Source organism: Drosophila obscura, unplaced genomic scaffold (genome assembly GCF_018151105.1).
Source record: "Drosophila obscura isolate BZ-5 IFL unplaced genomic scaffold, ASM1815110v1 contig_192, whole genome shotgun sequence".
Classification (NCBI taxonomy): domain Eukaryota; kingdom Metazoa; phylum Arthropoda; class Insecta; order Diptera; family Drosophilidae; genus Drosophila; species Drosophila obscura.
Window position 1 is genome coordinate 4,221,626 of NW_024542781.1, and position 25,860 is coordinate 4,247,485.

At 48.0% G+C, this 25,860-nt stretch overlaps 1 protein-coding gene across 4 annotated transcripts in view; it reads right to left on the minus strand.

The window, feature by feature from the left end:
• LOC111071080 (homeotic protein ultrabithorax) overlaps positions 1 to 24,117 on the minus strand; it is an 85,293-nt gene extending 61,176 nt beyond the window's left edge. For 2 of the 4 annotated variants that reach the window (XM_022362199.2, XM_022362198.2), the window contains exon 1: positions 22,528 to 24,117. In XM_022362199.2, coding sequence (XP_022217891.1) covers positions 22,528 to 23,275 — 748 coding nt within the window. In that variant the 5' untranslated portion in view covers positions 23,276 to 24,117. Of the gene's footprint in view, positions 1 to 14,100; positions 14,152 to 22,500 lie in introns of all 4 variants that reach the window. The other 2 variants (XM_022362197.2, XM_022362196.2) reach the window with 2 other exon arrangements.
• Between the last annotated feature and the right edge of the window lie 1,743 nt (positions 24,118 to 25,860).

A 25,860-nucleotide genomic window follows, 5' to 3' on the forward strand; every position in this document is an offset into this window, starting at 1 on the left:
ACGTCTCTTTACCCATTTGGCCATTAACAATGGCCGAAAACAACCCAAAACCCTGACTCCAACTCCAATACAGATCCCCGATCCAATCCCATCCAGAACCCTTTCGCCTGCACCCCTCAACGGAGGCATCCCGAGCCCATCCCAATCTGTTACTCTCTGTGCTGCCAAGCGTGAGAGAGTAAAGTCCCTTGCCCGGATTTATTATTTTTACAAGATAAATGCAACATTTTACATTGGAATTTACGGGCGTGCGGCGAAAAAAACCAAACCCAACAACAGCAACACCCAAGGCAAAGGCAGAAACAAACAATGACAAAGTCAAAAGTCGGGAGACAGTGGGCCGATTTGCAAAGCTTCTGGCAGATATGTAGTTGCACAGTGGGTGAATGTCTAACCCCATTGACTGCTTTTGTTCCGTTGAACTGATAAGAAGATGCCCCGCCCCAGTGGCTCAAGAGCATAGAAGCCACATACTGAAATCCATCAAAAGAAAGATTTTCAATATTCGAATCGATTTATTAATTATTTATTAATTATTACTAATTATTATTATTATTAATTATTTCTTTATTCAGATAAGAAAAAATTCAACCTTCGCAGAATTTTTTAAAGATCTTGAAGATTTTTAAATTTTTTTTTGTAGCTAGGAAACTTGCATTAGCTTAGCTTAACGGAACGCCCCTTAATTGTTGTATAGGAATTTTCGTAAACGATGTCATCGCATCGCATCTTTACCGCTTTCCATCCACTGTGCATTGAGGATATATTTCACGTGAGTACAAGGGGCAGGATCTGGCAGCAACAACAACAACAACAACAACAACAACAACAGCAACATCCAACGGGAACAGCAATGACCAGCGGCCTTTTGGCCATTTTCGATAAAGCACATTTAAACAAATGAAAATCCTTTAAACGAGGATAACACACAGAGAGCACGTCCATGCTCGGTTTAACCCCATGACTCCCCCAGCCACCCCCTGGGCGAGGGTTGCCTCCCCTGGACTCACTTGAGTGTGTAATTGTGTATTTATTTGCGTTATTTGACAAAATATCAACAAGCACAATCAATCCTCAGCAGTCAGTGGAGTCGCCATGCATGGAGTCCGACCTCCCATCCATTCCGGTCAACCCCCGCCAGCCCCGGCCAACCCCAAGCTGGAATGGCAAATGCTGCCATATGTCTGCCTGGGCCGGACAGGGACAGGGACAGGGACAGAAACAGGGAATGCCGGCGGAGAAATCCATTTAAATTAAAGCTGAGTTGAGCTGCATTCGAAAACGCATAAATATGGGTGTCCGTGTCTGTGTCTGTGTCCGTGTCCCTCTGCGTGTGTGCGTGCCAGCCTGTGTGTGTATTGGGAGAGTATCTGTGTGTGCGCGTTTGGAAACTTTCAATTTGAGCTGAATTCAAATTTAGTCCGGGACCAGGCCCTGGCAATAAAATCTGCACAAAAAAATTGTGTGCTCCTCTTTCGGGCTGCCTCTTACTCTACTGCTGCTGCTGCTGCTGCTGTTGTTGCCTCTGAACTTTGGCTCAATTCTCGCCCAAATTTACAGACTTCAAGACTGTGGCACTGGAGAGGGGACAGAGCTGGCTGGGTGAGGGTAAGGGTAAGGGTAAGGGTAAGGGTGTGCAATTGTATCTTATGCAAATTTACGTAAATTAAACAAAATCTTGGAAAACAGAAAAATAAGTTTCGAATTTATATGCGAAACTTGTGTATCGAAACCTAAATTATTGGTCCAACTTCAGACTTCTATTCCGATTCAGTCCCAGGCCTAGGTCTCTCAGGTCCCTCCCTCTCCTAGCCTAGCCACGGAGTAGTTGCTGAAATGCCTCACCCTTACCCAGGACAAGAAGAGTAGAGTTCAGCACACAGTGTCTGCCACAGTTTGTATGTGTGTGTGTGTGTGTGGCACTGTGTGTTGGTGTGTGTACAATGCGACAAAGACTTATGGTTTCAGTGCCGGAATTAGAAGCTTTCCCTGCCTGCATTTCCACATTTCCACCGAACAGTGCACTTGTTGTTGCTGCTGCTGCTGTTGCTGTTGGTGTTGCTGTTGGTGTTGCTGTCGGTGGAACATTTGTCGTCCTTGTTGCTGCTGCTGTTGCCCGTTGCAAAATATATTGCAAATAATTCTCAATATATCGTAAAATGTCTGCTGGCAGTACAGTAAATATGCAAAGCTCGTTTAGCGCAAACAGTCGAGAGGGTGGGCACTGTGGCTGGGGCTGGGACTGGGGCTGTGCGGAGGGTGGGAGCCGTGTGGCCGTGCCAGCGAATAGGGGCGAGTTTCGGTCACTGATTGAGGGCATTGGGCCCTTTTAGTTGTACGAGCACTAACCCGATAATACTCAAAACTTTGCATCAGGAAAACATTGATCATGGCTCAAAGAAAAGTGGTTCTGGGATGGAAATGGAATTTAGCAGTGGAAAATTAGGAATTTAAAGTATTTTCTTGCGGTGAGCCATCAAATCTGATGCTCAGCCCAGATGCGATTGATTTTGCCTCAACAATAATTCGTACCATTAAGTTGGAGCTATTCCATGCTCGATGGGAGAAGCTTTAACCATGGCCATGCTAATCCTTAGTGCTAAGGGTTCAATTTGAATACCTTCCACACGCACCCCACTCTGCCGAATGGGTGGGGTGGAAACATATGGCATGCGACGGGGGGACGGGGACGGGGACTGACTGCGAGTGCATTGACGATGGGTCGCACACTTTGACAGTTAATTTTGCAATTGTATTTCAATAACAATAAATTTGCACGTACCACATAAAGTACGGCTGTGTGTGTGCAGTGGAGAACCCAACCCCACCCCACCCCACCCGACCTGACCCATAGTAGATGATAAAGCCTAAACTGTGCGCATTTGGTGCATGCCCCGGCTACAACTACTCGTGCAACAACAAATATGGAATCTAATTAAATTTTAGCTGCATTACGCCCACACCAACGCAGGCCGCACGAGCATGCAAATGGGCACAAAAGGCCAGCAGCAGCGGCAGCAGCAGCAGCAGGAGCAGCGCCAGCCACACTCCCGTTGCATACACATTGATCAATTAACAGACAATATTTTCATTTCGCCAATGGGTTAATTTATAAGCAAATCAACGGCGCCGCACTCTCTGCGCCTGCCAATGACCGTGACCATGCCCATGCCCATGCCCATGCCCTTGCCGCTACACGCCCACACATGACGGTTGTGCCTCATTTCCTCCTCCCAGAACGAGGGCGAACCACTGCGGACCAAACCATATTGTTAATGGCGCAAAATCCGGCAAGCAAATAAAGCGACAAACACGCGACGTCGACTGCGGCCGAGACGCTGCTGCACGGCACGAGATGGCCGACAGGTGCTGCAATGGCCGACCGTCTGAGTGGGCCTCCATCCCCATCCCCATCTCCCGACTCACCCTCTGTCACACCTCTCTCTCTCTCCTTCTCACCCTTACCCACTCACCAAGCAGAGGGTTGGGCTGCGTGGCTTCATCCCTTCTCTTCCACTTCTGCTGTAACTGTTTCCGTCTTGTTGCTGCTGTTTGGGTGCGCTCTGGAATTCCATGGCAGTCGAGTCGACTCGAGTCGAGTCGAGGAATGCCAAAAGTGCATTGCTGTCTGTTTCTATGTCTCTCTCTAACCCTCTCTCTCTCTCTCTCTCTCTCCGTTTCGCTCTGTGCTGGTTTGGCCTGCCCTGCAATTGTTTTCCAAAGAAGCCCCCGGAACCGTGTGCTAAATGTCAAGTTCAAATGGCAAAGTTCTTCAAATGAAATGATGCTCCGAGTTGAAAGGGGAAGACGAGAGTGGAGCTGGAGCTGAAGCTGAAGCTGGAAATGGTACTGCTCCACCTTTGGCTGTTGCTCGTTGCTCGCTCAGTTTATGATCTGTGAATTTGTTTCCAATTTGCAATTGTTGCCTTAACCGTTCAGTTAATTTGCCCCGAAAGTTTTACTCAGCTGTGGGGGCACCAATGCTTGCTAGGGAATGGCTTCTTAAATAGTCATTTAATCGGTTTAGTAAATACCCAGATATATGTACATATAATTGGGATGTTATTGGTAAATATATTCCATAGAATTTTTCTTTGTTTCTTTCTTTAAATGTTATGCATTGTATGGATACTATTTGGCATTCATCATTCATCATTTAATGAGATATATAATAATACTTGGATGGCTTTTCAGTGTTGGTTCCCGAACCTTACTGCCCCCAATGTCCCGTCGGAAGTTCTGAAACCTGCACTCGAATGTTCTAAATATGTTCATGGACTATTCCACCTTTTCTCCGAATAAGAAATGTATCCTTCTGACCCCGTGTGGCACTTGGCACCCTGGAAATTCTCATTATATTGTTTGGTCTCCTTGTCAAGCTCCTAAATGTGTCTTTTTCGCACATACACACCAAATGGCAGGGCGTTGCATGAAGGAGCATGAGACTGTATGTGTGTGTGTGTCTGTCTGTCTTCTACTTGGGCGCGTGTGTTAAGCTTCACTTGAATGTGATTTATGTGATCCGTTGCAAATTTATGGCCCCAAGTTTTGTTTGCTTGCACACAGACACAAACACACACACATACTATACTCGTGTATCTGTGTGTCTCTTCATGAGTGTATGCGTGTGGGAAACTCTTTCATGGCAGAATTACCGCGTGGTGCGCCCGGCTCCCATGTTACTGTTGTGGCTGCAATTGTTGCCATTGTCAGCGCTGTTGTTGCTGTTGCAAATGCCTCCCCCCACTCCAGCCCATCCAGTCCAGCGAGCACGCCCTGCCAAGTGTCACGAACAAACAAAAGAATGAAAATAAAAGGGGAAAAGTCTCGTAGCTGCAACATGGAGAAAACTATTTTCTATACAGCTCGTCCAGCAGTTCCAGCTGAAGTGGCGCCCAGTGGGCAGCCAGGCCCTTGGCGGGCAAGAGCTTTCGATGATTGAATTGTCAACCCCGCGTCCGTCCGTCCGCTTCCTCCGCAGGCCGTCATAGTCCGAGTCCGAGTCCGAGGCGGGACTGCCAGATGATCCTCTGCAGCGTAGTAGATCACTTAGCTGCTTCCTCAACGCGCTGCGAATACCAAGTGTTGGACTCTGCCAATGTCAAGTGTGGCCCCTGTGTCGCCACACCTCCCTCGAGCTGCCCTCAGAGTTATGAAATTGCTATGCGTCCGCGGCGTTTGCAACTCTAAGTGACATTTCTGTGACAGACATGTGCGCGTGCATCCGTGAGTCCGCTCCGTGTCACACGCGCCTGTCAGGAGGGGGCTGGCTACAGGGGGGAGGTCCAAGAGAATCCAAGAATGTAACTCTAGATGGTATGGGCCCGCTCTGCATTCGTCAGACTACGATCTGGCGCAGCTCTCCTCCACTCTCGCAGCGAGGAGAGTGGGGGCCAGAGATTCGCTTTTGGATCAGATCAGGCCAGGCCGAACGAACGGTTAGCAATTTGTTGTGACATATGTAAGCGGCACGCCGGCCATGGCAATGGCAGCGGCAGCGGCAACGGCAACAACTCATTAACCCATGCTGAACTCTGCAACATCTGTAAGGGCAGCAGAGGAGAGGAGAGGAGAGCCACTGACAGCTACAAAATTGAGTTAGTTAACAGTTTTATACGCAGACGCGAAGATTTTGCGTGTTTCGTGAGCCAGGAATTCACAGCCAGAGCCGCAGTCAGAGCCACAGTCATAGCCAGAGGAGACATGGTCTCTGGGCCCGAGATGCAACCGCAGCGAAACTGAAGACGGTCGACGGGACAGATAACACCCAAGTCTCGGACCCAGGTCCCCAACAAAGCAGCCCAAGTGACACTCACAAAATCTGACAGAGGCAGCAGCGGCTTTAGCCGGTTGCCGTTGAGCCATTGTTGTTGTTGTTGTTGTTGGCTGTTGTTGGCTGTTGGCTGTTTCTGCTCTTGTAGTTGCTGTTGCTGCTGAGCGACTTGCGCGCATGCTCAGCCGTTTTGCTTTATTACAAGGACGGGGCCTGTGCTGCGGGGCTGCGGGGCTGGCTGGGACGCGTGCGCAGGCGCGCCAAGTGACACATGAAAACGAAACGAAAATGACAGCAGCAAGTGACACTTGGCCGGGAGCAGGAGCAGGAGCAACCAGCAACCAGCAAGCAGAAAAAGCAGCAGAGGATCGGAGGATCGGAATGGGGGATTGGGGGTCGGACGAACGGACGGACGGACGGACGGACGGGCAGACCATTGTAATTTCATTTGTAATTAGCTGAATGCAGTACTGGGCCGAGTGTCGCATGGCACAGTGGGCCACGTGGGGCCCAAACCGCGCAGAGTGCCAAAAAAAAACAAAAAACGGAGCAAAGATCCAGCGCTGTGGTGCGACATTTTGGTGCGCCGCTTGCCATATTTTATTTCCATTGCCAAAAGTGTCATGTTACAGAGATTTATGTGCGCTGTCAGGCCGGACGACGACGACGTCGCCTGCTTTTTGAGCCATGTTGTTGTTGCCAGTTCTCTCCTCTCTCCCTCAGTCTCTCTCTTTCTCTCTCTGTGTGTGTTTGTGTGGCGTTCACGCCCAAAAATTTGGTCATGTTTTGTGTGTTTGTGACACACCACACCGAAATTCTCGTATAAATAAAAACAGAAATACTTTGACCAATTCCAAATGCACATAAATGCGATAAACAGACCAAGATACTTTGGCCAGTTATCGTGCCCCGGCCCTGCCTCGGGCTATGGATCGGGTTTGATGGCCCCCACCCCCCCACAAGCGGGCAATCAGTGATTTATGGCCGAAAGTGTTCTTACCGCAAACACACCTACCCTACCCTACCCACCTACCTGTTCTATCAATGCGAACCGATATCAGACAGAGACAAGAGAGAGAGAGAGAGAGAACTCTAATTCCAGTTCCACTTTCTTTTCCTTCATCAGCATCCAACTCAAAACTTGGCCTGCTCAGGTGTCAATACACTCACATACGGCAGCCGCAGAGGCGTCCCAATCCCAGTCCCAGTCCCAGTCGCTGTCCAACCCCAGACCCAGACCCAGCTGACAATGACATATTTGGCTGGCACTTTCATCGTACGTCCATGTTAATATGCCAAAGATTTATAGTCCCCTCCTGACAAAGGAAATGGCATTCACTCTCCCTCTCGCATTGTAGTTGTAGTTGTAGTTGTAGTTTCAGTGGATGGGGATGTGAATGCGATGGTATGTGGCCATCCATTTTGTAGCTGAAGCGGAAAGTTGCATAATTTTTATGGACACTCGTTAATAGATCATCGATTGAGATTACAGGGAACTGTTCCATTCCACTGTGCGGTGGGTCCCTACCCGGTGGGTCCCGGTGAAATTCCGGTGAAGAGAGGCAACAAATTGGAACCCGATGGAGTAGATCAATCTGTTCTTTTAGGTACATATATGATATTTGTAGCAATCTAAAATTAGATCTCTCTCGACTATAGCATAGGGGAGCATAGCAGACGCCTCTGTAATGGCAGATATTCCAAGCAAACTTTAATAATGGCTACCTCATTATTTTTATTTATTTTCTACTTGATTAAAATCGAACTTGGCTATGTTGCAGCTAACCTTTGCAATATTTATGTTGAGTTGAATTAAAATACGTTATACGTCTAAATATGCAGATTAAATATTACAAAAACCAAATTTAATTCACTTAAATTGTTATTTGAATTTCTGCATTCTATATTATTTGTTAATTGATAATTTCATTCATATTTCCCTGCCTTACAAAAGCTGATAGCTGCAAAACGTTTATCCCATGCGATTTAGCCCATTCGAAATTCACATTTGAAGGAACTAGATCTGCCCAGGTGAGAATTTACGCAGGCGAGAACTACCTGTATAACAAAAAGAATATCTTCAAGATTCCCAACACATTTTCTGATCAGAAGAGCCGCACTCAAATGAACAGCTGCGAATATCGTATACGGTCAACGGGCGCATGCAAACTCTCGTGTATAATATTCCAATTCGAATTCTCGCTCGATGAGAGCACAGCGCGCACGTAAATTAGTGCCCAGGTAGGCAGGGCGAGGGGCGAAAACCGGCTGAGATGATCGATCATCACCCCAAAAGAGCAGAGAGCGACGGAGAGCGCCAAAGCCAAAGAAGAGAGAGCGATAATGGTAGAGGGCGCGCGCATACCTGTACGCTGGGACGGCTGATGGAGTGGAAAGAGTAGTGGGGGAGGGGAGAGTGAGAGTGAGCATCGGCATCGGCATCAGCATCAGGTGACGTTTCGCCCGTGTTTTGTTATGTTTGTTCTCTATTCTCTCACCACACACACATACAGAAATGATAGCAAATGCAGTTTTGAGTCATCCGTTAGAGATCTCTTTTGAAGTGCCATTTCATTCGACTGCCACTGGCAGCGGTTCTTCTGCGTCGTCTTCTTTCCTCTTTCGGCTGTGGATGTGGATCAGCTGATCATGATGGCCGCCAAAAGCAGGTTTCGGTTGATCGTTATTAATCATACCTGGGCTAAGGTGAGACCAGGAGAGAGAGGGAGAGAGTGAGCGAGCGAGCGAGCGAGTGAGAGCACGTGGCAGCGGCTTTGAAACTATTTGAGAAACATTTTGGAACACATTTTGGAAAATTTATGGCCTGAAGCCCGCAAAGCCAAGCCGACGGCAAGCAGTCCGCGACATGCACAAAAGTCATTTATTTTTTATTATATTCTTATTTTTGTGATTTTGTTTTTGCTTTTGCTTTGCTTTTCCCACCAGCGAATGACCTAGAAAATCGGTCAGCGCGGGGAACTCGCGCAGCAAACTCGAGTAGCTGCGATTCGTATCTGCAAGATATGTACACACACACACCCAACACACACACCCAAACACACACACCAACGGAGCACGCACTTCCGCTGATGATGAGCGGGTTGAAAGGGGAGGGACGAGGAAGGGGCTGCCGCTGAACCCATAAATTATCTGCAGCACATTTTTCCACTGAATGAATGGCTATGAATGCCGCATTCAGATACAGATCCAGATCCAGCTCGAGTTCAAGTTCGAGCTCCTTTCCTTTCCTCCTTTTCAAATCACAAGTTTCAAGCGATTCTCTGAAAGTTTGGCCACCTTCAGCCCGACAGGACTACCCAGGGCTCTTCATTTGCCATCTGACCAACACGTCGAACGGACACGGACACGGACACGGCCAACGATCCGATCCGATGCGATCCGACTCGGCCACAGCCTCGGTCTGGCCAGGGTCGGGACCCGTTTACCGCCGGCATTTCGCGATCTTCTGCGTTCGTTCCCCACTCCGAGTGGGTCTGTGTGTGTTTGTTTGTTTGTTTGTGTGTGTTCTTGTTGATCTGGAGCAAATTGCTTTTTGGCGGTTAATAAATTTTCAAATTAATTGACTAATTGCATACCTACAGCGTCGTGAGCCCGAACAACCCAAAGTGCTGGGAGTGAGGAGCGGTGAGCGGGAAAAGAGAATGCGATCCGGAGATGGACTGCGCGGAACTGCCGCTGATTCCCCACTGATAAGACTGGCTCCGGGCCGAGCCACATATCTTCTAATTGCCGCTGAGTAAATATTGCATTGCTTTCGCCTTCGCCCAAGTGCCATCAAATGCGGCAGTTGCAATGCACTCCCAATGGAGGGGGCGTCTCCCGGCTCCGATTCATAGCTGCAAGCTCTCGGACAAACATAAGCCAGGCGGGCAAACCGTTCATTAGTCGTTCATACAGGGGATACAGGGGCGACAGATACGGACACTGCTGATCGGACCAATGGACATGATAAGCTGTAATGACACAATGGAATGGGACTCCTAATACCCTGCAATCAAAGCAGCAGCTAAATGGACTCTAAAGTGTAGCATTAATGGACACAAGTTTACGGCTTTATTTTGTGTCTGTGTGCAAATAAAATAGCTTAGTCGGCAGAGATGAGGGAGAGGTTTTCTGTGAGTTCTGTGCACGCATTTAAATGTTCAAGGACTCTTCGCCAATTCCCTTAGTTCTCCGGTTGAAGGGTTAATTGTGGAGAGTGCAAAAGTAATTTAATTTTATTTATTTTTACAATTCAAAAGCAAGTTATGGCTCTTAAGTAATATCCTATTCAATTCTCTAATACATCTCGTAGACTGATTCTATCTCCGATTCCCCAACACCTGAGCTCGTATAATTAGCAAAACTCTCTCCGCCCTCCGCCCTCATCCTCTTTGGTAGTTCCACTCCCTCCCCAAAGTGTTCATTACAGCAATGAAGCCAAAATTACTAATTCATTAATTGAAACCTGCCCTGGCTGCTCGCCCTCAGCGCAGGTCCAGACAGGACACACCAGGAAAGTCCTGCCCGGCCCAGATGTCCCTTCCCTCAGCATCACACGCGCAGGCGACACATGCCATGGACCATGGACCCCTCTCCTCTTTTCCCCCCACTATCTGGACCTATCCTATCCACATGCTGCACATGCCAACGGTAAAAACGAAAGTGCCGTGTTGCCATTTTATGAACTGTTTCTGCTCTGCTCTGCTCTGTTCTGCTCTGTTCTGCTCTGTTCTGTTGCAGAGGACACGGCACTTACACTTGCCACACAAAATGCTCCCCAGTTAATAATTTCGAAGTGTGTAAAATCAAATTGCTGGCACGTTGTGGATGTGCGGATGTGGGGATGTGGGGAGAGTAGCTATCTCTCAGATACTTTGTGTCTGTCTGTCTGTCTGTCTGTTGTCTCTGGTGCTGTATCTGTCGCTGGCCTAATTTGCTCGTGATTCCATCAACTTAATGGCCAATACTCTTCGAGTTCTCTGAATGGATAATTTATGCATAAGCGTGGCGTTTCTCTCTCTCTCTCTCTCTCTCTCTGTCTCTGTCTCCTCTTGGATTCTCCATCTATCTTCAATGGATTCTCACTGGCATATGTGGAATTTTTGCACTTTGCTGGCACTTAAACTCTGCTCTGCACATTTTTTGCTCGACTTTCCTCTTTGGGCGTAGTATTCGGACAGGACAGACATTTGTCCGTATTGCAGGTGCTGTCGTTTGTTTGTCTGGACTCTGACTCTCTCTTTCCCTCTTTCTCTTTTCCACTTTTCTCTCTCTGTCCCTGTGTCCCTGTCTCTCTGCTTGGTGTTGTTGTGTAATGTCTATGAATATGAATTATGGAAATTGCCCCGCAACGGCGAGGAGTACGACAAGGACAGCGACCAGCACAGCCAGAGGACAGCAGACAGCGGACAGCGGACAGAGCAAACCCTAGTCGGAATATTCGCACTCTACTCACACTCGGATTCACAATACTCGCATTCACACTCGCACTCACACTCACACCCAGACTCAATCGCATTTGGCACATTTTTTGCACCGCTTTTGTCATTTGTTTGCAAATTTAAAAACTCTCTTGGGAGGGGTTTCCATTTTTTCGTTGGGGGTCGGTTTTGAGGCTTTGAGGTCGTTGGAACAGTGACCGACTTTTGGTGGGTTGCTTCAGTTTAACAGACGCGGAAAGTGGACAAAGAATACCCCTAATGTGTCCAGTTCCAGTGTGTCCACCCATTCGTATGGTCTGCCTGCCTGCCGTAGTGCCATGCCCATGCGGCGCTCCGCTATTAAAATCGCATAAATTCAATTATAAATAAGACCCAACCAAAACATGCTCAGAGCAAGCTGAAAATTGGAAAATTATGCGAAAAGAACTCGCTCGCCCCCGACTGGCCCCGCCCCGTCGGACATCCGCCACTGACATTTACATTTATGCTTGCAAATTTAACAAATAATATTCAATTAACAATTTGAATACGAATTTATTACAGGGTGCCAGCCGACGGCGTCCGACGGAGGCCGGCCAGCCGGCCGGTGGCCGCGCGTTCAAAGTGGTAACAACTTCGACATCGGCATCGACATGTGCGGTGGCAGGGGACAGGGACAGCGACAGGGGGCTCTCTGGGGGAAGTAACGAGTTGGCCAAGTGGCCGACTTGTTTACCCTGCCACTGCCACTGGCAGCAGCAGCCGAAGCAGCCGAAGCAGCAGAAGCAGTGGCTGCGGCAGCAACAAAACATACAAAACACAAACAGAACAAAACAAAGTAAAGTAAAACAGAAAAAGTTATGTGAAAAAGGTGGGAAAATGCAAGCATTGTTAGCCTTTTGGCCAGGCAACGAGGCAGAGGTAACGAAGCATGCAGCACTGGGGACGCAGAGGGGATGTGGATGTGGCTGGGGATGGGGAGGGCGATGTGGCAGCCACTGACTGACTGGCTGGCTGACTGACGGACGGAGGAAGCCGCGCAGGAAGCGCAAGGAGCAGAGCACAATTCCTGGCAGGCCGCACATTTCAATAATTATTAACTGCAACATGCAACATGGCCCTGGCCGGCCCCAGTCCAGCCCAGCCCTGCCCTGCCCTGCCCTGACAGTGTGCAACATGCGACGTGGTACGAGTGAGTGTAAGTACGTGCAACGTGCCGCACAGTAGCCGGTGCACCACCACCACTACCGCCAGCAACAGCAACAGCAGCACGCGGAGACGCGACTCGCGGACCTGCAATTATCAAAACTTGTCCAAAATGACATTTTTGCTGGCCATTTGGTTCGGGCCAGGTGGACGGACGCACAAATAGGGAGCGGGGGGGCGATGGCCCGTTGGCCCGTTGGCCATTGCATTTTGGCACGTTGCGGATTTTGAAATGCAAACACGGCATTTAATTCTATTAGGGCCGCAATTTAATTATCTCTCGCGGCGGCAGCCCGAAACGCCACGTTCAATGTCGGCGAGCCGGAAGAGAATGTCTGGCCCCAGCCCGTGCCCCAGCCCCTGCCTAAGTGCAGCTATCTAGGCATCCCGTAAGCCACAGCTGCAGTAGCTCCTGTGGTAGCACCTACTTGGAGCCGCTTATCCGGCGATCTTATCTGTGAGTGCCAAAAGTGCTGCCCACCAGCGGAGCATAGAGCCGAGATCGTGGATCGTGGATCGCTGGGAGAAGCGAAGCCCACTTGTTGCGCCTGTGCCAATATTTAGCTACCGATTTGCACGAGATTATCAATTGAATATAAATAATAAGTGGGAGCAGCCCCACCAGCAGCAGCTACAGGAGGCTCCCTACCCTGGGTGGCTCTCTCGTGAATGCCTCTGCAATTTTGCGCCTCAATGCGCTGCCATCAATGCCTGTAATTTGAGAGGCCTGCCCCAGCCCCAGCCGCTACCCCGCAACGAGAACATGACTGCGGCTGATCAGCGCCCTCTGTCCATGGCCCTCCCTCTCCACGTGTGTAATTGGATTTTAAGAAGTAGCTGCTTGACTCGTCCGGAGTGCGGACCGACCACGCTGATTGATAACCTCGCATCAAGAGGTCCCAAACAACAGACTGGCATACACGCCTGCAGTGGCTCTGGGGCTTTGATGTTCTGCTGCAGCCTTAAGATCAATTTAAAACGAATTCGAAATACCCTGACCAAAACGTTGGGCACCTAAGTGAGGGCCCAGAGGGCAGCGGCGTCGCCTAAGAACGATTGCAACGCCACACAAGTCAGTTTGATGTTTGGCTCTTAACAACGCCAACGCCATAGTCAGTCGGGTAGTCAGTCTGCACCTCCCAGGGTAGGGTAGGCACACAGGCCTGGCATTCGGTTGCCTTGCCCGATCAGCAGCAGCAGCAGCAGCAGCAGCAAGAACAAATGTTGATAGCACCGGGGCCGATAGTGAGTGGGTCCCAACCAGAGCAGAGCAGAGCAGAGCAGAGCATCGCAGCTCCCCTTCCGCTGTGCGTGTCAGCCCGCGTCGGCTGCGTTGGCCAATTGAATTGCCATGTTTAATATTAATTGCCAGCAGGAGAGCGGGCAACATGGCAAGCTTTTAGCTAATCAGCGGAGAGTGAATCAATCACTTCCACACGCGGCCTCCGGGGTTTCCCGGTCCACCCACATTAACGCCTCCACTGCATAAATATTCATCTCGGGCGATCTCCTAGCTAAATGTATGCTAGGGTAATGAGGGCCAACACCAACACCAACACCAAGACCAGCACTATCGTAATTAGTTTCTAGGATAGCATTAGTAGACATGCCCACACTCTACGCTAGTCCGCTGAGCACTACGTATTTTTCGCAACTTAAGAGAATAATGAAACAGAATAAAAGTGGAAATTTTCTTACCCATGTCTGTTGATATGCCGCCGTATTGTGTTAAATCAGATCTTATCTTACCTGAAAATGCAGCCAAAGCAGAGAGGAGAAACGTTTAAAAAATGTGGAATCAAAATTGTTTGCTCTCCGCTGCGGAGAGATCTGCGGGAGCCGGGTCAGAGGAGGAGGGGATGTGGAGGGATGTGTATGGAGCAGGGAGCTTTCAGGTTAAGCAGCCGCACGTGTTGCACAGCCGGATGAGATTTACTAAACAGAGCTTTGTTGTTCTTGTCGGTTGGTGTGCACTGTACCCAGTACCCTGTACAGAGCACCCTCTTCAGGTGCGAATAGAGGGGGAAGAGATAGGCAGAGCCACTGATGAGGGAGGCAGTGAACTATTTGGCTCTGGTTCTGATTTATTTATTTTAGTTTTTATTTATTTTACTACTTTAATTACAACTAAAATTTGTCTCTCTCCTGCACCGACTGACTCCATAAGGAAGGATGCTCAAAGCAGTCAATAGTTTTTATTAGCAGGTGCAACGAAGTTTGTACCCCGCACAGCACTTGAATGGGTCGTCTCTGGCACTACGGGGGCGTATCTATCCAACATACAATACATGCATATATGTGTATGTACATAGGCCAACAATCAATCCCCCTTCAGCCTGATTCATGGACATTGCAGTGCCCATCCCCTTGCTCACATTCTCTCTCCTTTTTTCACGATATTTAGCGCCGTCTCCGTTTGTTTATGCCACGAAAGTGCAAAATGTAAACAATCAGAAATGCCAACGCCTCGCACGGGCGTGGAGGGCGTGAGGGGGCGTCGGCAGTTTTCCATAGAAAAGGTAAAAGTATAAAAATATGATTTAATGGCAGCGATAAAACACGTGTGTATTTAAATATGCGCGCCCGGCGCCTGAGTAAACGTAATTTTCCAGCAGAGGAGCAGCGCCCCGAGGACCCGCGCACGCCGAAGAGACAGGGCCAGAAGCAGAGCCAGACAGATGCCCATCCAGACCCATAGACAAAAATGGAAACAACAAAGAAAATATGAAATTAAAAAGAAAAGAAACCAAACCAAACCAAACCCAACAGCAAACAGCAAAAAGCAAAAAGAAGCAGCCGAAAACTATGGTCGTCGGGAAGGGGGTGAGGGGCGAATGGAAAATTTGACAAACGCTGTTTAATTTTTTTTTTGCAGTGCCAGCCGCAAATGAAAATTATGAAAAGCCAAAAAGGGGAAAACTAAAAAACAAACTGCGGTGGGGGCAGGGCCAGGGCCAGGGGCAGGGGCAGCCACTTTAGACAAATTCAAACAAACGGTTGGAACGGTGGATGGTGGATGGTGGAGGGCGGAGGGGGATGCTGCAAGTAGGGGGGTCCGGAGAGTGTTTACATGCGACGAGACTTGTAAAAATTAAACATTTAGCTTGCGGTCTCCAGCCAGACTCCGACTCCGACTCCTGGCCCCCGAAGGAGTCACCGCCACCCCACCCCTCGCAACCTTCGGAGCACTGCGTTTTCACACCTTTTGGACCGTGTGGCAATGTGACTGAGGAAGGGGTGGGGGGCACAGGCAGCGGCGGGTGGCGAGGGGCAATAAAATGATTTTTATGACTCTTTAAGGCGGCGCACGCCTCGTTCTGTGGGAGGATTAGTCGCCAGCCGCATAAATGAGGCAGCCAGCGACAGAGACAGAGACGGAGAGAGAGAGAGAGCGATAGGGAGAGAGGGAGACTGCACCCTGAGTGGGAGAGAGAGCGTGATTTGCTCCATTTTATGGCTGCAGCTTGCGGCGTCTTTGGGCTTTTGTTGCCCCATCAAAGGGGCAGATATAAATCTTAATTGCCGACCCAAATAAATAGACGCCAAGCACATGGCAGTGGCAGTGGCAGTGGCAGAGGCATCGCATCGACTGAGCCAAGTGTCTGGTGCTGATCCGAAACTTTTGGGAGACAATGCATCCCGAACGAGACCCTTCAGTTGCAGCCTTGCCTCACTTCACTTCACTTTCAGGGGAAAACTCGTTAGCTGTTTAGCATAAACACTTTCCCAGCCGGCCGACAAGTTTGACCAGGGCCCAGATAACAACTTCCAGCCAACAACAAGTTCCAGCCAAAGAAGTCATTAAGGAAACATTAAATTGACATTAATGTGGGAGGGAGCTGGCTGCTGGGTGCTGGGTGCTGGGAGCCAGGAGCCCCACGGAGGGGTCGGTCCGCCGAGTCCACCTCCTACGGAACTGAAACCGATTTTAGGACCGAGTTCAACGTACGACAGAATAAATCAAAGCAGTGCCTATAAATTATGTTGCATAAACATAACAAATACAAATGTTCGCAGAGCGCTACGAACAAATCGATTCGATGACCCAGCAACGAAAAAATGCTGCGGCTCGGACGGCTATAACAGTTACCCACATTTCGGCCGAACAGCCAGCCGCGTAAATCACAGAAACAGAGAAAAAACAAGCTCAAGCTACCGTGGAAGATGGCCCGATCGAAGGGCATCAACGAAAGTGGCAAGGCATGGCCTACAACTCAATCGGTATAGCATATTTCGACGGTTTCGACAGAGATATCGACGGTTTTTTTTTGGTAAATTAAAGCATTATTTGGTCCAGAGTCCACAAGCCTGGCTGACGAAATTTTGGTGATGATCTGTTGACTTTTATAGCTTGATATTCATCCACCTTTTGGCCTGGATGATCTCAAGCCAGGTGATTACTCCTTCTAGCCGAGCCAATGGAACGAACATGTGTAGCAGCTGTCGCTGGCCGCTCAGAGTCTACGTCTATCGGAAGAGCCACCTCCAGGCAGCCGCTGAACAATTGTGAACCCATTAATCTTTGTCTCCTTAGTCTTTGAGATTTCTATCTTAATTGAAGCTCATTATGATATGCGTTGCCTACCAGCCTAGCGCAACTTCTGTTACAAAACCCCAAGTCAACCGATATTCAAACGAGATCGTGGGCAGGCAGCTTTTGCACCCAGTCAGCTGGGGGGAGTCAAAGTGGTGAGCGGAGAGTGGGGAGCAGAGAGCGGTGCTCTAGCCGGAGATCAGATCGCAATCAGGCAGCGAGGCGGAGGCCCAATCCCGGCGTGAGCGGAGCCCACCACCAATGAATTATTAATAATAAATAAATCATTATTAAAATCAAAATAATACGCAAATATGCATATTATCCGAAACTACATGGAATCGGGAGTCCGTCCAGGTCGTTTCATGTTTACGCCACTTTCTCAGACATTCTCATATACGCACATACATACAGACATGGGTACATATGTACATCCCCATACACACAAGTGGTTATAATGAATGATTTGTTGTTTTATAATAAACACGCCGAACGCCGAGCACCGGACAGCGACGCCGACGTCGTCGTCGTCGTTGGAGTGGCGTGGCAATGGCTATGACGTAGCCAGAACAGGGGGGACTTTGGAGTTCGGGGTACGGGGTCCGGGCCTCCGCTTTATGTTTTGGTTGCCTCTGTACCCCGCCTTCTGAGCTGCCCCGCTTCCTACTCCCCCATTCAGAGCTTGGCCCTTTTTGGCATGGCGCGTTTTCAATGCATTTCTTCTCTCTCTCTTTCGGCCACGACTTCTCTGCTCTGTCTCGCTCTTTCTTTGGATGTGTTGTCGGGCCGTGTTGTGTTGTTGTTTTTATTAGGTATCAAAAACACCTTAAAACATGATTTTGCAACTGCCACGAAAAGACGGCTGCACAGTGGGCTGACATTGATGTAAAATATGTTTTAAGTTATATCTATATACGTACATATATATAAATACATATGTACATATAGTATTTTTGCTTATTAACCTATTATTTATTTATAACTAATGCGAAGTTTCACAAACGCGCAAATAGTAATTCTCATATCAATGTTTATTTAAAAAACAAACAACAAAAATTTACTTTATGTTAACAAACGTTTTTGAAGAACCTTAAATGTTTGTATAAAAACTATTTAATTTCTATACTATTTTAAAGCCATTTAACTTTATTTTTTAAAGTTTCGAAAGTGGATTGTGTCTTGCAAATTTCTTATACTCTTATCAGTTAGATCCAAATATATTATTTTTTGTATATATTTTTTATATCCCACGTAATTTACAGGATCTATAAATGGATTGGGTTTCTTTGGGCAGAACTTGCAGTGGTAAATGATTTTGGCTAGCTATTGCCTTCATTTGCTGTTTGTACAAATAATTAAATATGGAATATAGTACAGCCTCACTGCACTCTTGAAGCTACTCTTCAGGGCATTATATATTCTTAAACTAATTTTTATTAAGCAAAGAGCCGTGCGTATTTTTTGTAACCAAAATCGCTTGCATTTGCCCATAGTTTGTGCGCGGGAATCGGAAAGGAAAAGGAAAGAACCAAAATTGCTGGAGTCACCGTCGCTGCTGGCCCATGTGTCTGGGCCACTTTGTGTTGTCGTGGTTGTCGAAGTCTTGCAACGCGGACCCGTGGTCGGAGTCCAGCGACTTGAGGACCGCCAAGGTGCTTATTAAATTCCTTATTTAAAAATACATTAAAAAAATGCAAGAAGCTGCGCCACAGCCCGAAAACCAATCCCCGAAAAAGAAGCGCACGGCCAGGGGGATCAGATCCGAGCCAGGGTCCCAGGGTCCCCGTGCCCCATCAGCTGCTCCGACGCATCCGCCGCAACAAAATTGTTTCTGAATCGCTTTGATTCGTTTCTGATTTTGCATTTTGCATTTTGCATTTCGCATTTTTCGATTCGTGTTGTTGTTGTTGTTGTTGTTATTTGATATTTTGTGGCGAAAAAATGATTAAAAGCGCGCGTTGAAATGCTTTCCTGTGTGTGTTTTGCACTCGCATTTACATAATCATCATCGGCATCGGCATCAGCATCAACATCATCGTCTGGCTTCCTCTATCTGCTGCAAGGGGCGGCGGTGGTGGTGGCAGTGCCACTTGCGGCCTATTAATGGCATGTTGCAAGTGCTCTAACTGTTGCATGACACGCTGCAGTTGCAGTTGCAGTGCAATGGCATTTGACCGAGCCACAAAACACTGTCCATCCGCGATCCACAATGCACATCCACATTGCACAGCACATTAACCTTGAGCGGACCCGACGTGCCTTCGGCCATTGTACGTGCGGACCACAATTGCAATGGTGGTGCAGGTAGTGGCATAGGCCTCTGGTCTGGTCTCTGGTCTGGCTAAGGACAACGCAAACGCATCCTGATAATTGCGTCACAGCGGGAAGGGACTGCGGCAAATATGAATTATGATTGCTCGATACGTGTCAATTGCAGGCCTGGCCGGAGATTCTCAAGGTCATTGGGTGACAAAAAAAATACGGACCGCTCTGCGCTGCGCGGGTATCGGTCCTTTGGAGTGGACCAAAACTACAGGCCCAAATTAGGCACTACTTGTACGAATTTCGGGACAGCAGCCCCACAGCCATAGCGAGCATTTCACAGCCAGAGAGCCAGAGGGACAGAGGGACAGACGGACAGGCGAACCTATAAACCACTTCAACATCCACCTCACACGCTGGCCAGGCCAAATAAAGCAAATTTACGAATTTATGTTGAAATTTATCGATAATGACTTAAAAGCCTTCAGGACAATGATTTAATGCGCCTCTACTGCCGCTCGCCGTGTTCGCACATACAGAAACAGCAACAGTCACTGGCACTGACACTGGCACAGCCACATATACGGGGCACTCAGAACAGCGTAGCAGCCACTTGGGGCACCACCAACACAAGCCCCAACACAAGCCCCCAACTCCAACTTGAGAGCCGGAGACGGAGCCAAACACTGATGTAGGTTTTCAAATCTGAAACCATGTTTAGATACGATAAAATTGAATTCGGTTTGCATTTTGGTCGGCGATCAGCGGCAAATGATCGATGATCGCTGCAAGTGTGCGCCGATTTATTTATGACTTGATTTCCCGTTCCTCCGATCGATTTAATCAGCCTGCTCTGAGCGGATCGGATCGGTGGAAATTAAATTATTTTCACATTATATGCCTGGATTTGGGTTGCGAATAAATCAAACTGGCGATAGCAATTGACGAATGGTCATTGATGTTGATTTTGGCTGGATGAAATGGAGATAGGCAGCTGCGATAGTGAGAGCGAGTACAATCAGCATACATCAATCTGTTTGTCCGAATGGCTGCGAATTCTCAGCGAATTCTCAGCGAATTCTCTGCGAATTGTTTGTTGAGGATATTTCTGTTCATTATGTGGCTAATAATACAATTAAAATAACGACCCTATAGAAAATCCCATACAAAGACAAATTTGAAACGATCACCAATATGAACTCACCTATTGGTGAATATCGTATCGTATTACTATATCGTATCGTTTTCTTATCAGAAGCAGATTCAAGTCGGATTCAAGTAGACAGAAAACTTGTATCGTATATGGTACAAGAAGAAGGAGCCAAAAGGTGTTATAATTAATTTCGTCTTCAGGTAAGACGATTTTCTAGTGGAACGTCTTCCGTTGGAATCCCACTGAGTGTTGTAGCACTGAAGGTTTGGTGGCTGCCCGCTCGAGACACCCTGTACGGAGAGTTTTCGGCAGGGGACTGAGACCGGGACCGGCCTGGACAATTCATCACCGACACTACAGACTGGGATGGGGCTGGAGATGGGGCTGGGACAGCGCATAAATTTCATTACGCTGATCATCTCGCTGCCTTATAAACGGAATCGATTGATTGAGCTCCTTTGCGGCGGGCCGGGCAGATTGTTGTCTGGAAACCTGTCGCCTCTCAGTCTTGGGGCCTCTCAGCGGCCTGCCCTTAGTTTCGTATTTAGTTCAACTTTAATTGTTTTTTAACCAGCTCTTCGCGGTCCCAGGTTCCTGTAAGTGAAATTTGATTGATTTTCAGAGTGCGTTCAGGTGCTCACTCAGTAGAGAGCCAGCTCGGAGCTCTAGAGTGCAATTTATGTTCGATCGTTGACCGCCTAGATTCCGCTAAGGGCCAGAAGAGGAACCGGAATCACTCCGGTGACCTACTCGTGCTCCAGCCATTGTTCTGACCCTCACTGGAATCTCAAACTCAAGCCGTTCGCCTCGCTCGGCTGGTGGCTTCCCTGCTGGCTGGGTACGAGGTCCTGAACATAATTACATAATGGCGTAGTTAACTGTAATAAGCGCGACTTCTGCTCCCAGTGTGTGTCCTGAAAGGATTCGTTTTTCCTCGTTCCTGGCTTTTGCTGAAAAAGAGCTGGCTCCTGTGGCTGTTGCTATTTCGCAGCTCTTTCAGCAGCATGCCATAATTTACGCTGCTCGCTGTTCGCCGTGTGCTGTTCATGTTGCCGACTCGCAGCTCTCTTGTTGCACAAATTGCAGCTCACTTTTGTTGCCACTTTTGCCGACGTTGCAACAATTACCGACGACGACGACGACTACAACTACGACTAGGACGCTGCCTCCGTCGCCCCCGTCGCCACCACTGCTGCTGCTGCTGCTGAGCATCATTAAAAGCAAAGGTGACAAAAATTAGTAAACAAAGTGTTGAAAATTATGAGGCAGCCGGAGCGCTGCAAGGTGTGCGGCGGCCGAGGAGCGAGACTCCTGCAGGTGGAAGAGGATGTATCGAGCTCGGCTCGGTCTCGGGGTGCCGGAGAAACCGTGGCTCATTGGCCTTATTTATGAGCTGGCTGTGCTGGCTGAGCTCGCTTGGAGTGATTAAATCGCTTAAATTGCCCGACAACGAATAAACCATCTACAGATTGAAGACTTCAATGAGCGGCTTTAAATAGAATAATTGGAAGTCGTTTTTCACTCTATTCAGATTCTTTTAGTAAGGATAAGAATCTGGCTCCATCTATTTTTTTTATTTATCAATTGTCTTAGGTTTGTATTTATTTTTGTCCATTATTATTTTAGTAGTTTCAACTGTTTGAAATTTCTGTCTACTCTTTCGTTGAATTGGCAATGATTGCAATGTATTGTACGTCCACTTAATTTCTGCGAATGTGTCTACTATTTCATACTTATATTTTTAATAGTTCACAGAAAGAGTTGCAAGTTGCAGCTCACATTTTGTTGATTCACTTGGGGGCAGAAGCAGCTATCTATCTGTTTAGTTTGCTTGGTATTATTTTAGTTGTTTGATGTTCTGCATTGTACCTCCCATGGAGTCAAACGATTTTTCCGTCTGGTTTAGCCGCCCACTGAATATAGTTAGTCACATGATTACCGTTGTTTTAGCTGACAAAATCTGCTGAGTTGAGTCCGATGTCTACTAGATCACACCCCATCGCTGCATCGATGCATCGCCCCATCGATAACAACTGGGAAAACACGCGTCGAAGAACAACAAAGCTTTGTCAGAGGGTTGGGTGGGGTGGACAGGGGATGGGCGGATTCGGGGATTGAGCAATGAGGAGTTGGCACAGTGGACACTCACTTTTGGTCGGATCTTCAGGGCACTCACCTGCGATAGCCATCCAGGGGTAGAATGTGTGATTGCTCGCCTGGTGTAAGCTGCTGGCGGCCGCTGTCTGTGCCGCTGCGGCGCCCGAGATGGTGCAGTTGGCGTTCCAGGCGGTGCCTGCTCCCACGCTCCCGACGCCCACACCGACGCCCACGCCTGGGGCGCCGCTTTGACCGCTCTGGCCCCCTCCGCCGGCGCTCACGTTGCCCCCGGCGCTGCCACCGCGATGGCTGACGGGGCTGCCGCCCGATGTGTCCAAGTAGCCACCGACGCGCGAGTCGGGGGTGCAGGCGGATGGGCGCACGGGCATGCCGCCCGCGGCGTTGTTCTGTCCGTTGGCGGCGTTGGCCGCGTTCGATCCGTTGGACGCATTGCCACCGGCTCCACCTCCGCCCCCTCCGCCTCCTGTGCCGCCGCCGTTGGAGCCGCCCGTGTTCCAGATGTCCTTGTAGCCGTTGACGGCGTCCGCCTTGATGTTGAGGCAGTCCTGCTTGTAGGCGCTGGCCCCGTCGCCGTAGATCTTGTTGCAGGCGGCCGTGATGCTGGCGTCGTAGGGCGAGTCCTGGGTGGTGCGCTGCAGATGGTGGTTGGCGTACGGCGACATGCCCAGCGAGAGGGGAAAGCCCCGGTAGGCAGCCGCTGCGGCGCTGGCCGTCTGGTCGTGGTGGCCGCCGCTGCCCATGGCCATGCCCGTGGCCTGGTGCGGATGGCCGTAGAAGCCGGAGGCCTGCTCAAAGTACGAGTTCATGTTGCTGCTGGCGGTGAGAATCTTGGCGGTTGGGCTGCTGCTGCTGGCAGCTCCTTGAAGTAGCTGATCCTTGCGGTGCGATCGGGATCTGGATCGGAATCGGGATCGGGCTCGCTATCGAGGGGGATTCTATTAAATTTTTTCAGATCTAGATTTGGGCTTGATTCGGTTCGGATGGAGCTGACTCTTCGGTAGCACTTCACGGAATTATCCTATTTTAAATATTGCACTTTCCGCTGGCATAGTACCGCAATGCGAGTATTTAATTAGATTAGATTAAATTAAATTAAATTTAGATATTTGTTCACAAGTGTTTCGTATTTAGTTTCGATTCCAATTGCACTTGCTCTTGCTCTTGCGCTTCTCTTCACTCATTCGAGTCGCAGGGGCACTTCCACTTGTTTGGATTTCTGGGGCACTATCGAGGGCTCGTTAGCGTTACGATTACTGTTATGCTTATTGTTATTGCAATTATTATTATTATTATTTTTATGTTTATTTTTATTTTTATTGTTGCTGTAGCTGTAGCTGTTGCTGTTGCTTCTGCTGACCGAACGACCGACGACAGCGACAAGCGCGCGGTTCCCAAACAAACTCACGAATGCCGCTCGAAATTCAAATTCAAATTCAAACTCAAATTGTGATTCAGATTTAGATTCAGATTCAGATGGATGGTGGAGTCGCACTGGCGGATATTCGCGCGGCCACTGCGAGTGCATTCACGAATAGGCGCGTGGGCAGAAGACAGTGCCACTAACGATAATGCCGCTGATAATGTGGATTGTGGATAATAAAACAAAGCGCGCGCCTTCTAGCCAACCGAACCGAACGAATTCGCTGCTATCGAGTGAATGGGCCACCAAACTCTCAGTTGGCCGTATTTTGACGTCGCAGTCGACTTTCCCTCCACCCCCCTCCCCAATCTACCAAAGCCAAAGAAGAAGCATCCAAAACAGAGAGGAGAGAAAATAACGCGAGTGAGCGAAACCGAAACCGAAGCAGAACGAGACACGAGACTGAGGAATGAACGCCCAAAAACACTCAAGCGCTGCGTTTATTTGAGTTTGCGTTCATTCTCACTCTGAACATGTTTTGAGCGCTGCCCGCTCTGCTCTCTCTCTCTCGTACCGCTCTTGCTGGGTGGAAAATTCATCATGAGGGCTGATTTTCTTATAGGCGGCACTCTCTCCACTCCACTCCATTCAATCGAGTTGCACTCGACTCGAATCCGACACCAACTGGCAGCCAGCAAATGCTGCTCGACTCGCCAGTCGCCAGTCGACCATTCTGCGCTGCATTTTGTGCCCACATCTGATTCTTTTCACAAAAATACACTTGTCTCTCTTGCTCGTTGCGTTTATTAATTATTAAATTAAACCGCCTTGACCGCTTAAGCTAAACGCTGTGAGAATTATTGAGGTTTGAGCTATTGAACCAGACAGTTGAATACTCCCATGACATAAGACAGGAATTGTAGTATTCTATTCAACCCGAAACCATAGCCTTGAGGGAGTTAATGGCGTGCGGTACAATCTTCCAGCATGGAGCATTTGAATTTGCGTTAGTTTTATCAAATGTGACTACCACAGGCTGCAGGGAGCTGCTTTCAATATTTTTCACCTTGGCTATTTGAACAGCCCTAATTAATACCTGAAGATTTAATTTAACAAAAACTGTATCGTGATAAATATTAGAGGCTCATCTACAAACGAATTTCAATAATCTGGAAAACATCCAACTCTATTTGATTTATCGGCAGTATTACCTCGTAAGAGTTTGTAAAAAAAAAGGGAGTAAAGTAACGAAATTTAGCTTGTTAGACTTCAGAATTAGAAAAGCAATAAAATGGCAGCTTAAATTATTTTTCAAGAGATTTTCCATCGCGATTTTTGAAGTAAAAATATTTTTACCCGACAGATTAAACCATTTTCTGTACGATTTAATTAATAAGCGTTATTTTATTCCGCTATTTTGCATTGTTTTTTTGACTGTAAAAGGTATTAAACTAGTCGAAAAAAAGGTATGGGGCACTCTTAGTTTTTAATTAGATATGCTCATGTTCCTAATTTGTCCATATTTTCAAAATTTTTATTTGGACAAGGATTCACGCTTAGTTCTAGTTCTGTAGAAAAATGCTTTCAACGGTTGCCAAAACTCTCAAATTTTGAAAAACGAGAGCTAAGGAAAAAGAAACCAAAGAATCTGAAATAAAAATCATTCAGCATTTTCCCAACCAAAGAAAATCGTATGCTGAGATTGGCGAAATTACAGAGAGAGTTACAGACTTCCTTTCGGAGCATCGCGCAACGGTTCAAAGGAGCTGCAACATTATAAAGTTTGAAACGCAAAAGAATATCTTATCGATAAATAATGTTGTACACGAACATAAAATTAATTTAAATATTTCTTTTACAACAATGCTATTATGCTATTTAAATGCATTTATTTCAGTTACCTATTTTCTTCTCCATTCTACTGCCCACGGTACTTCTATGTGAATATAATTTATACATATTCAGACAACAAGAAGGTCAGAAACTAAAGAACTGAATTTCTATTTAAATTCTTGGTGAGTCGAGCTAATA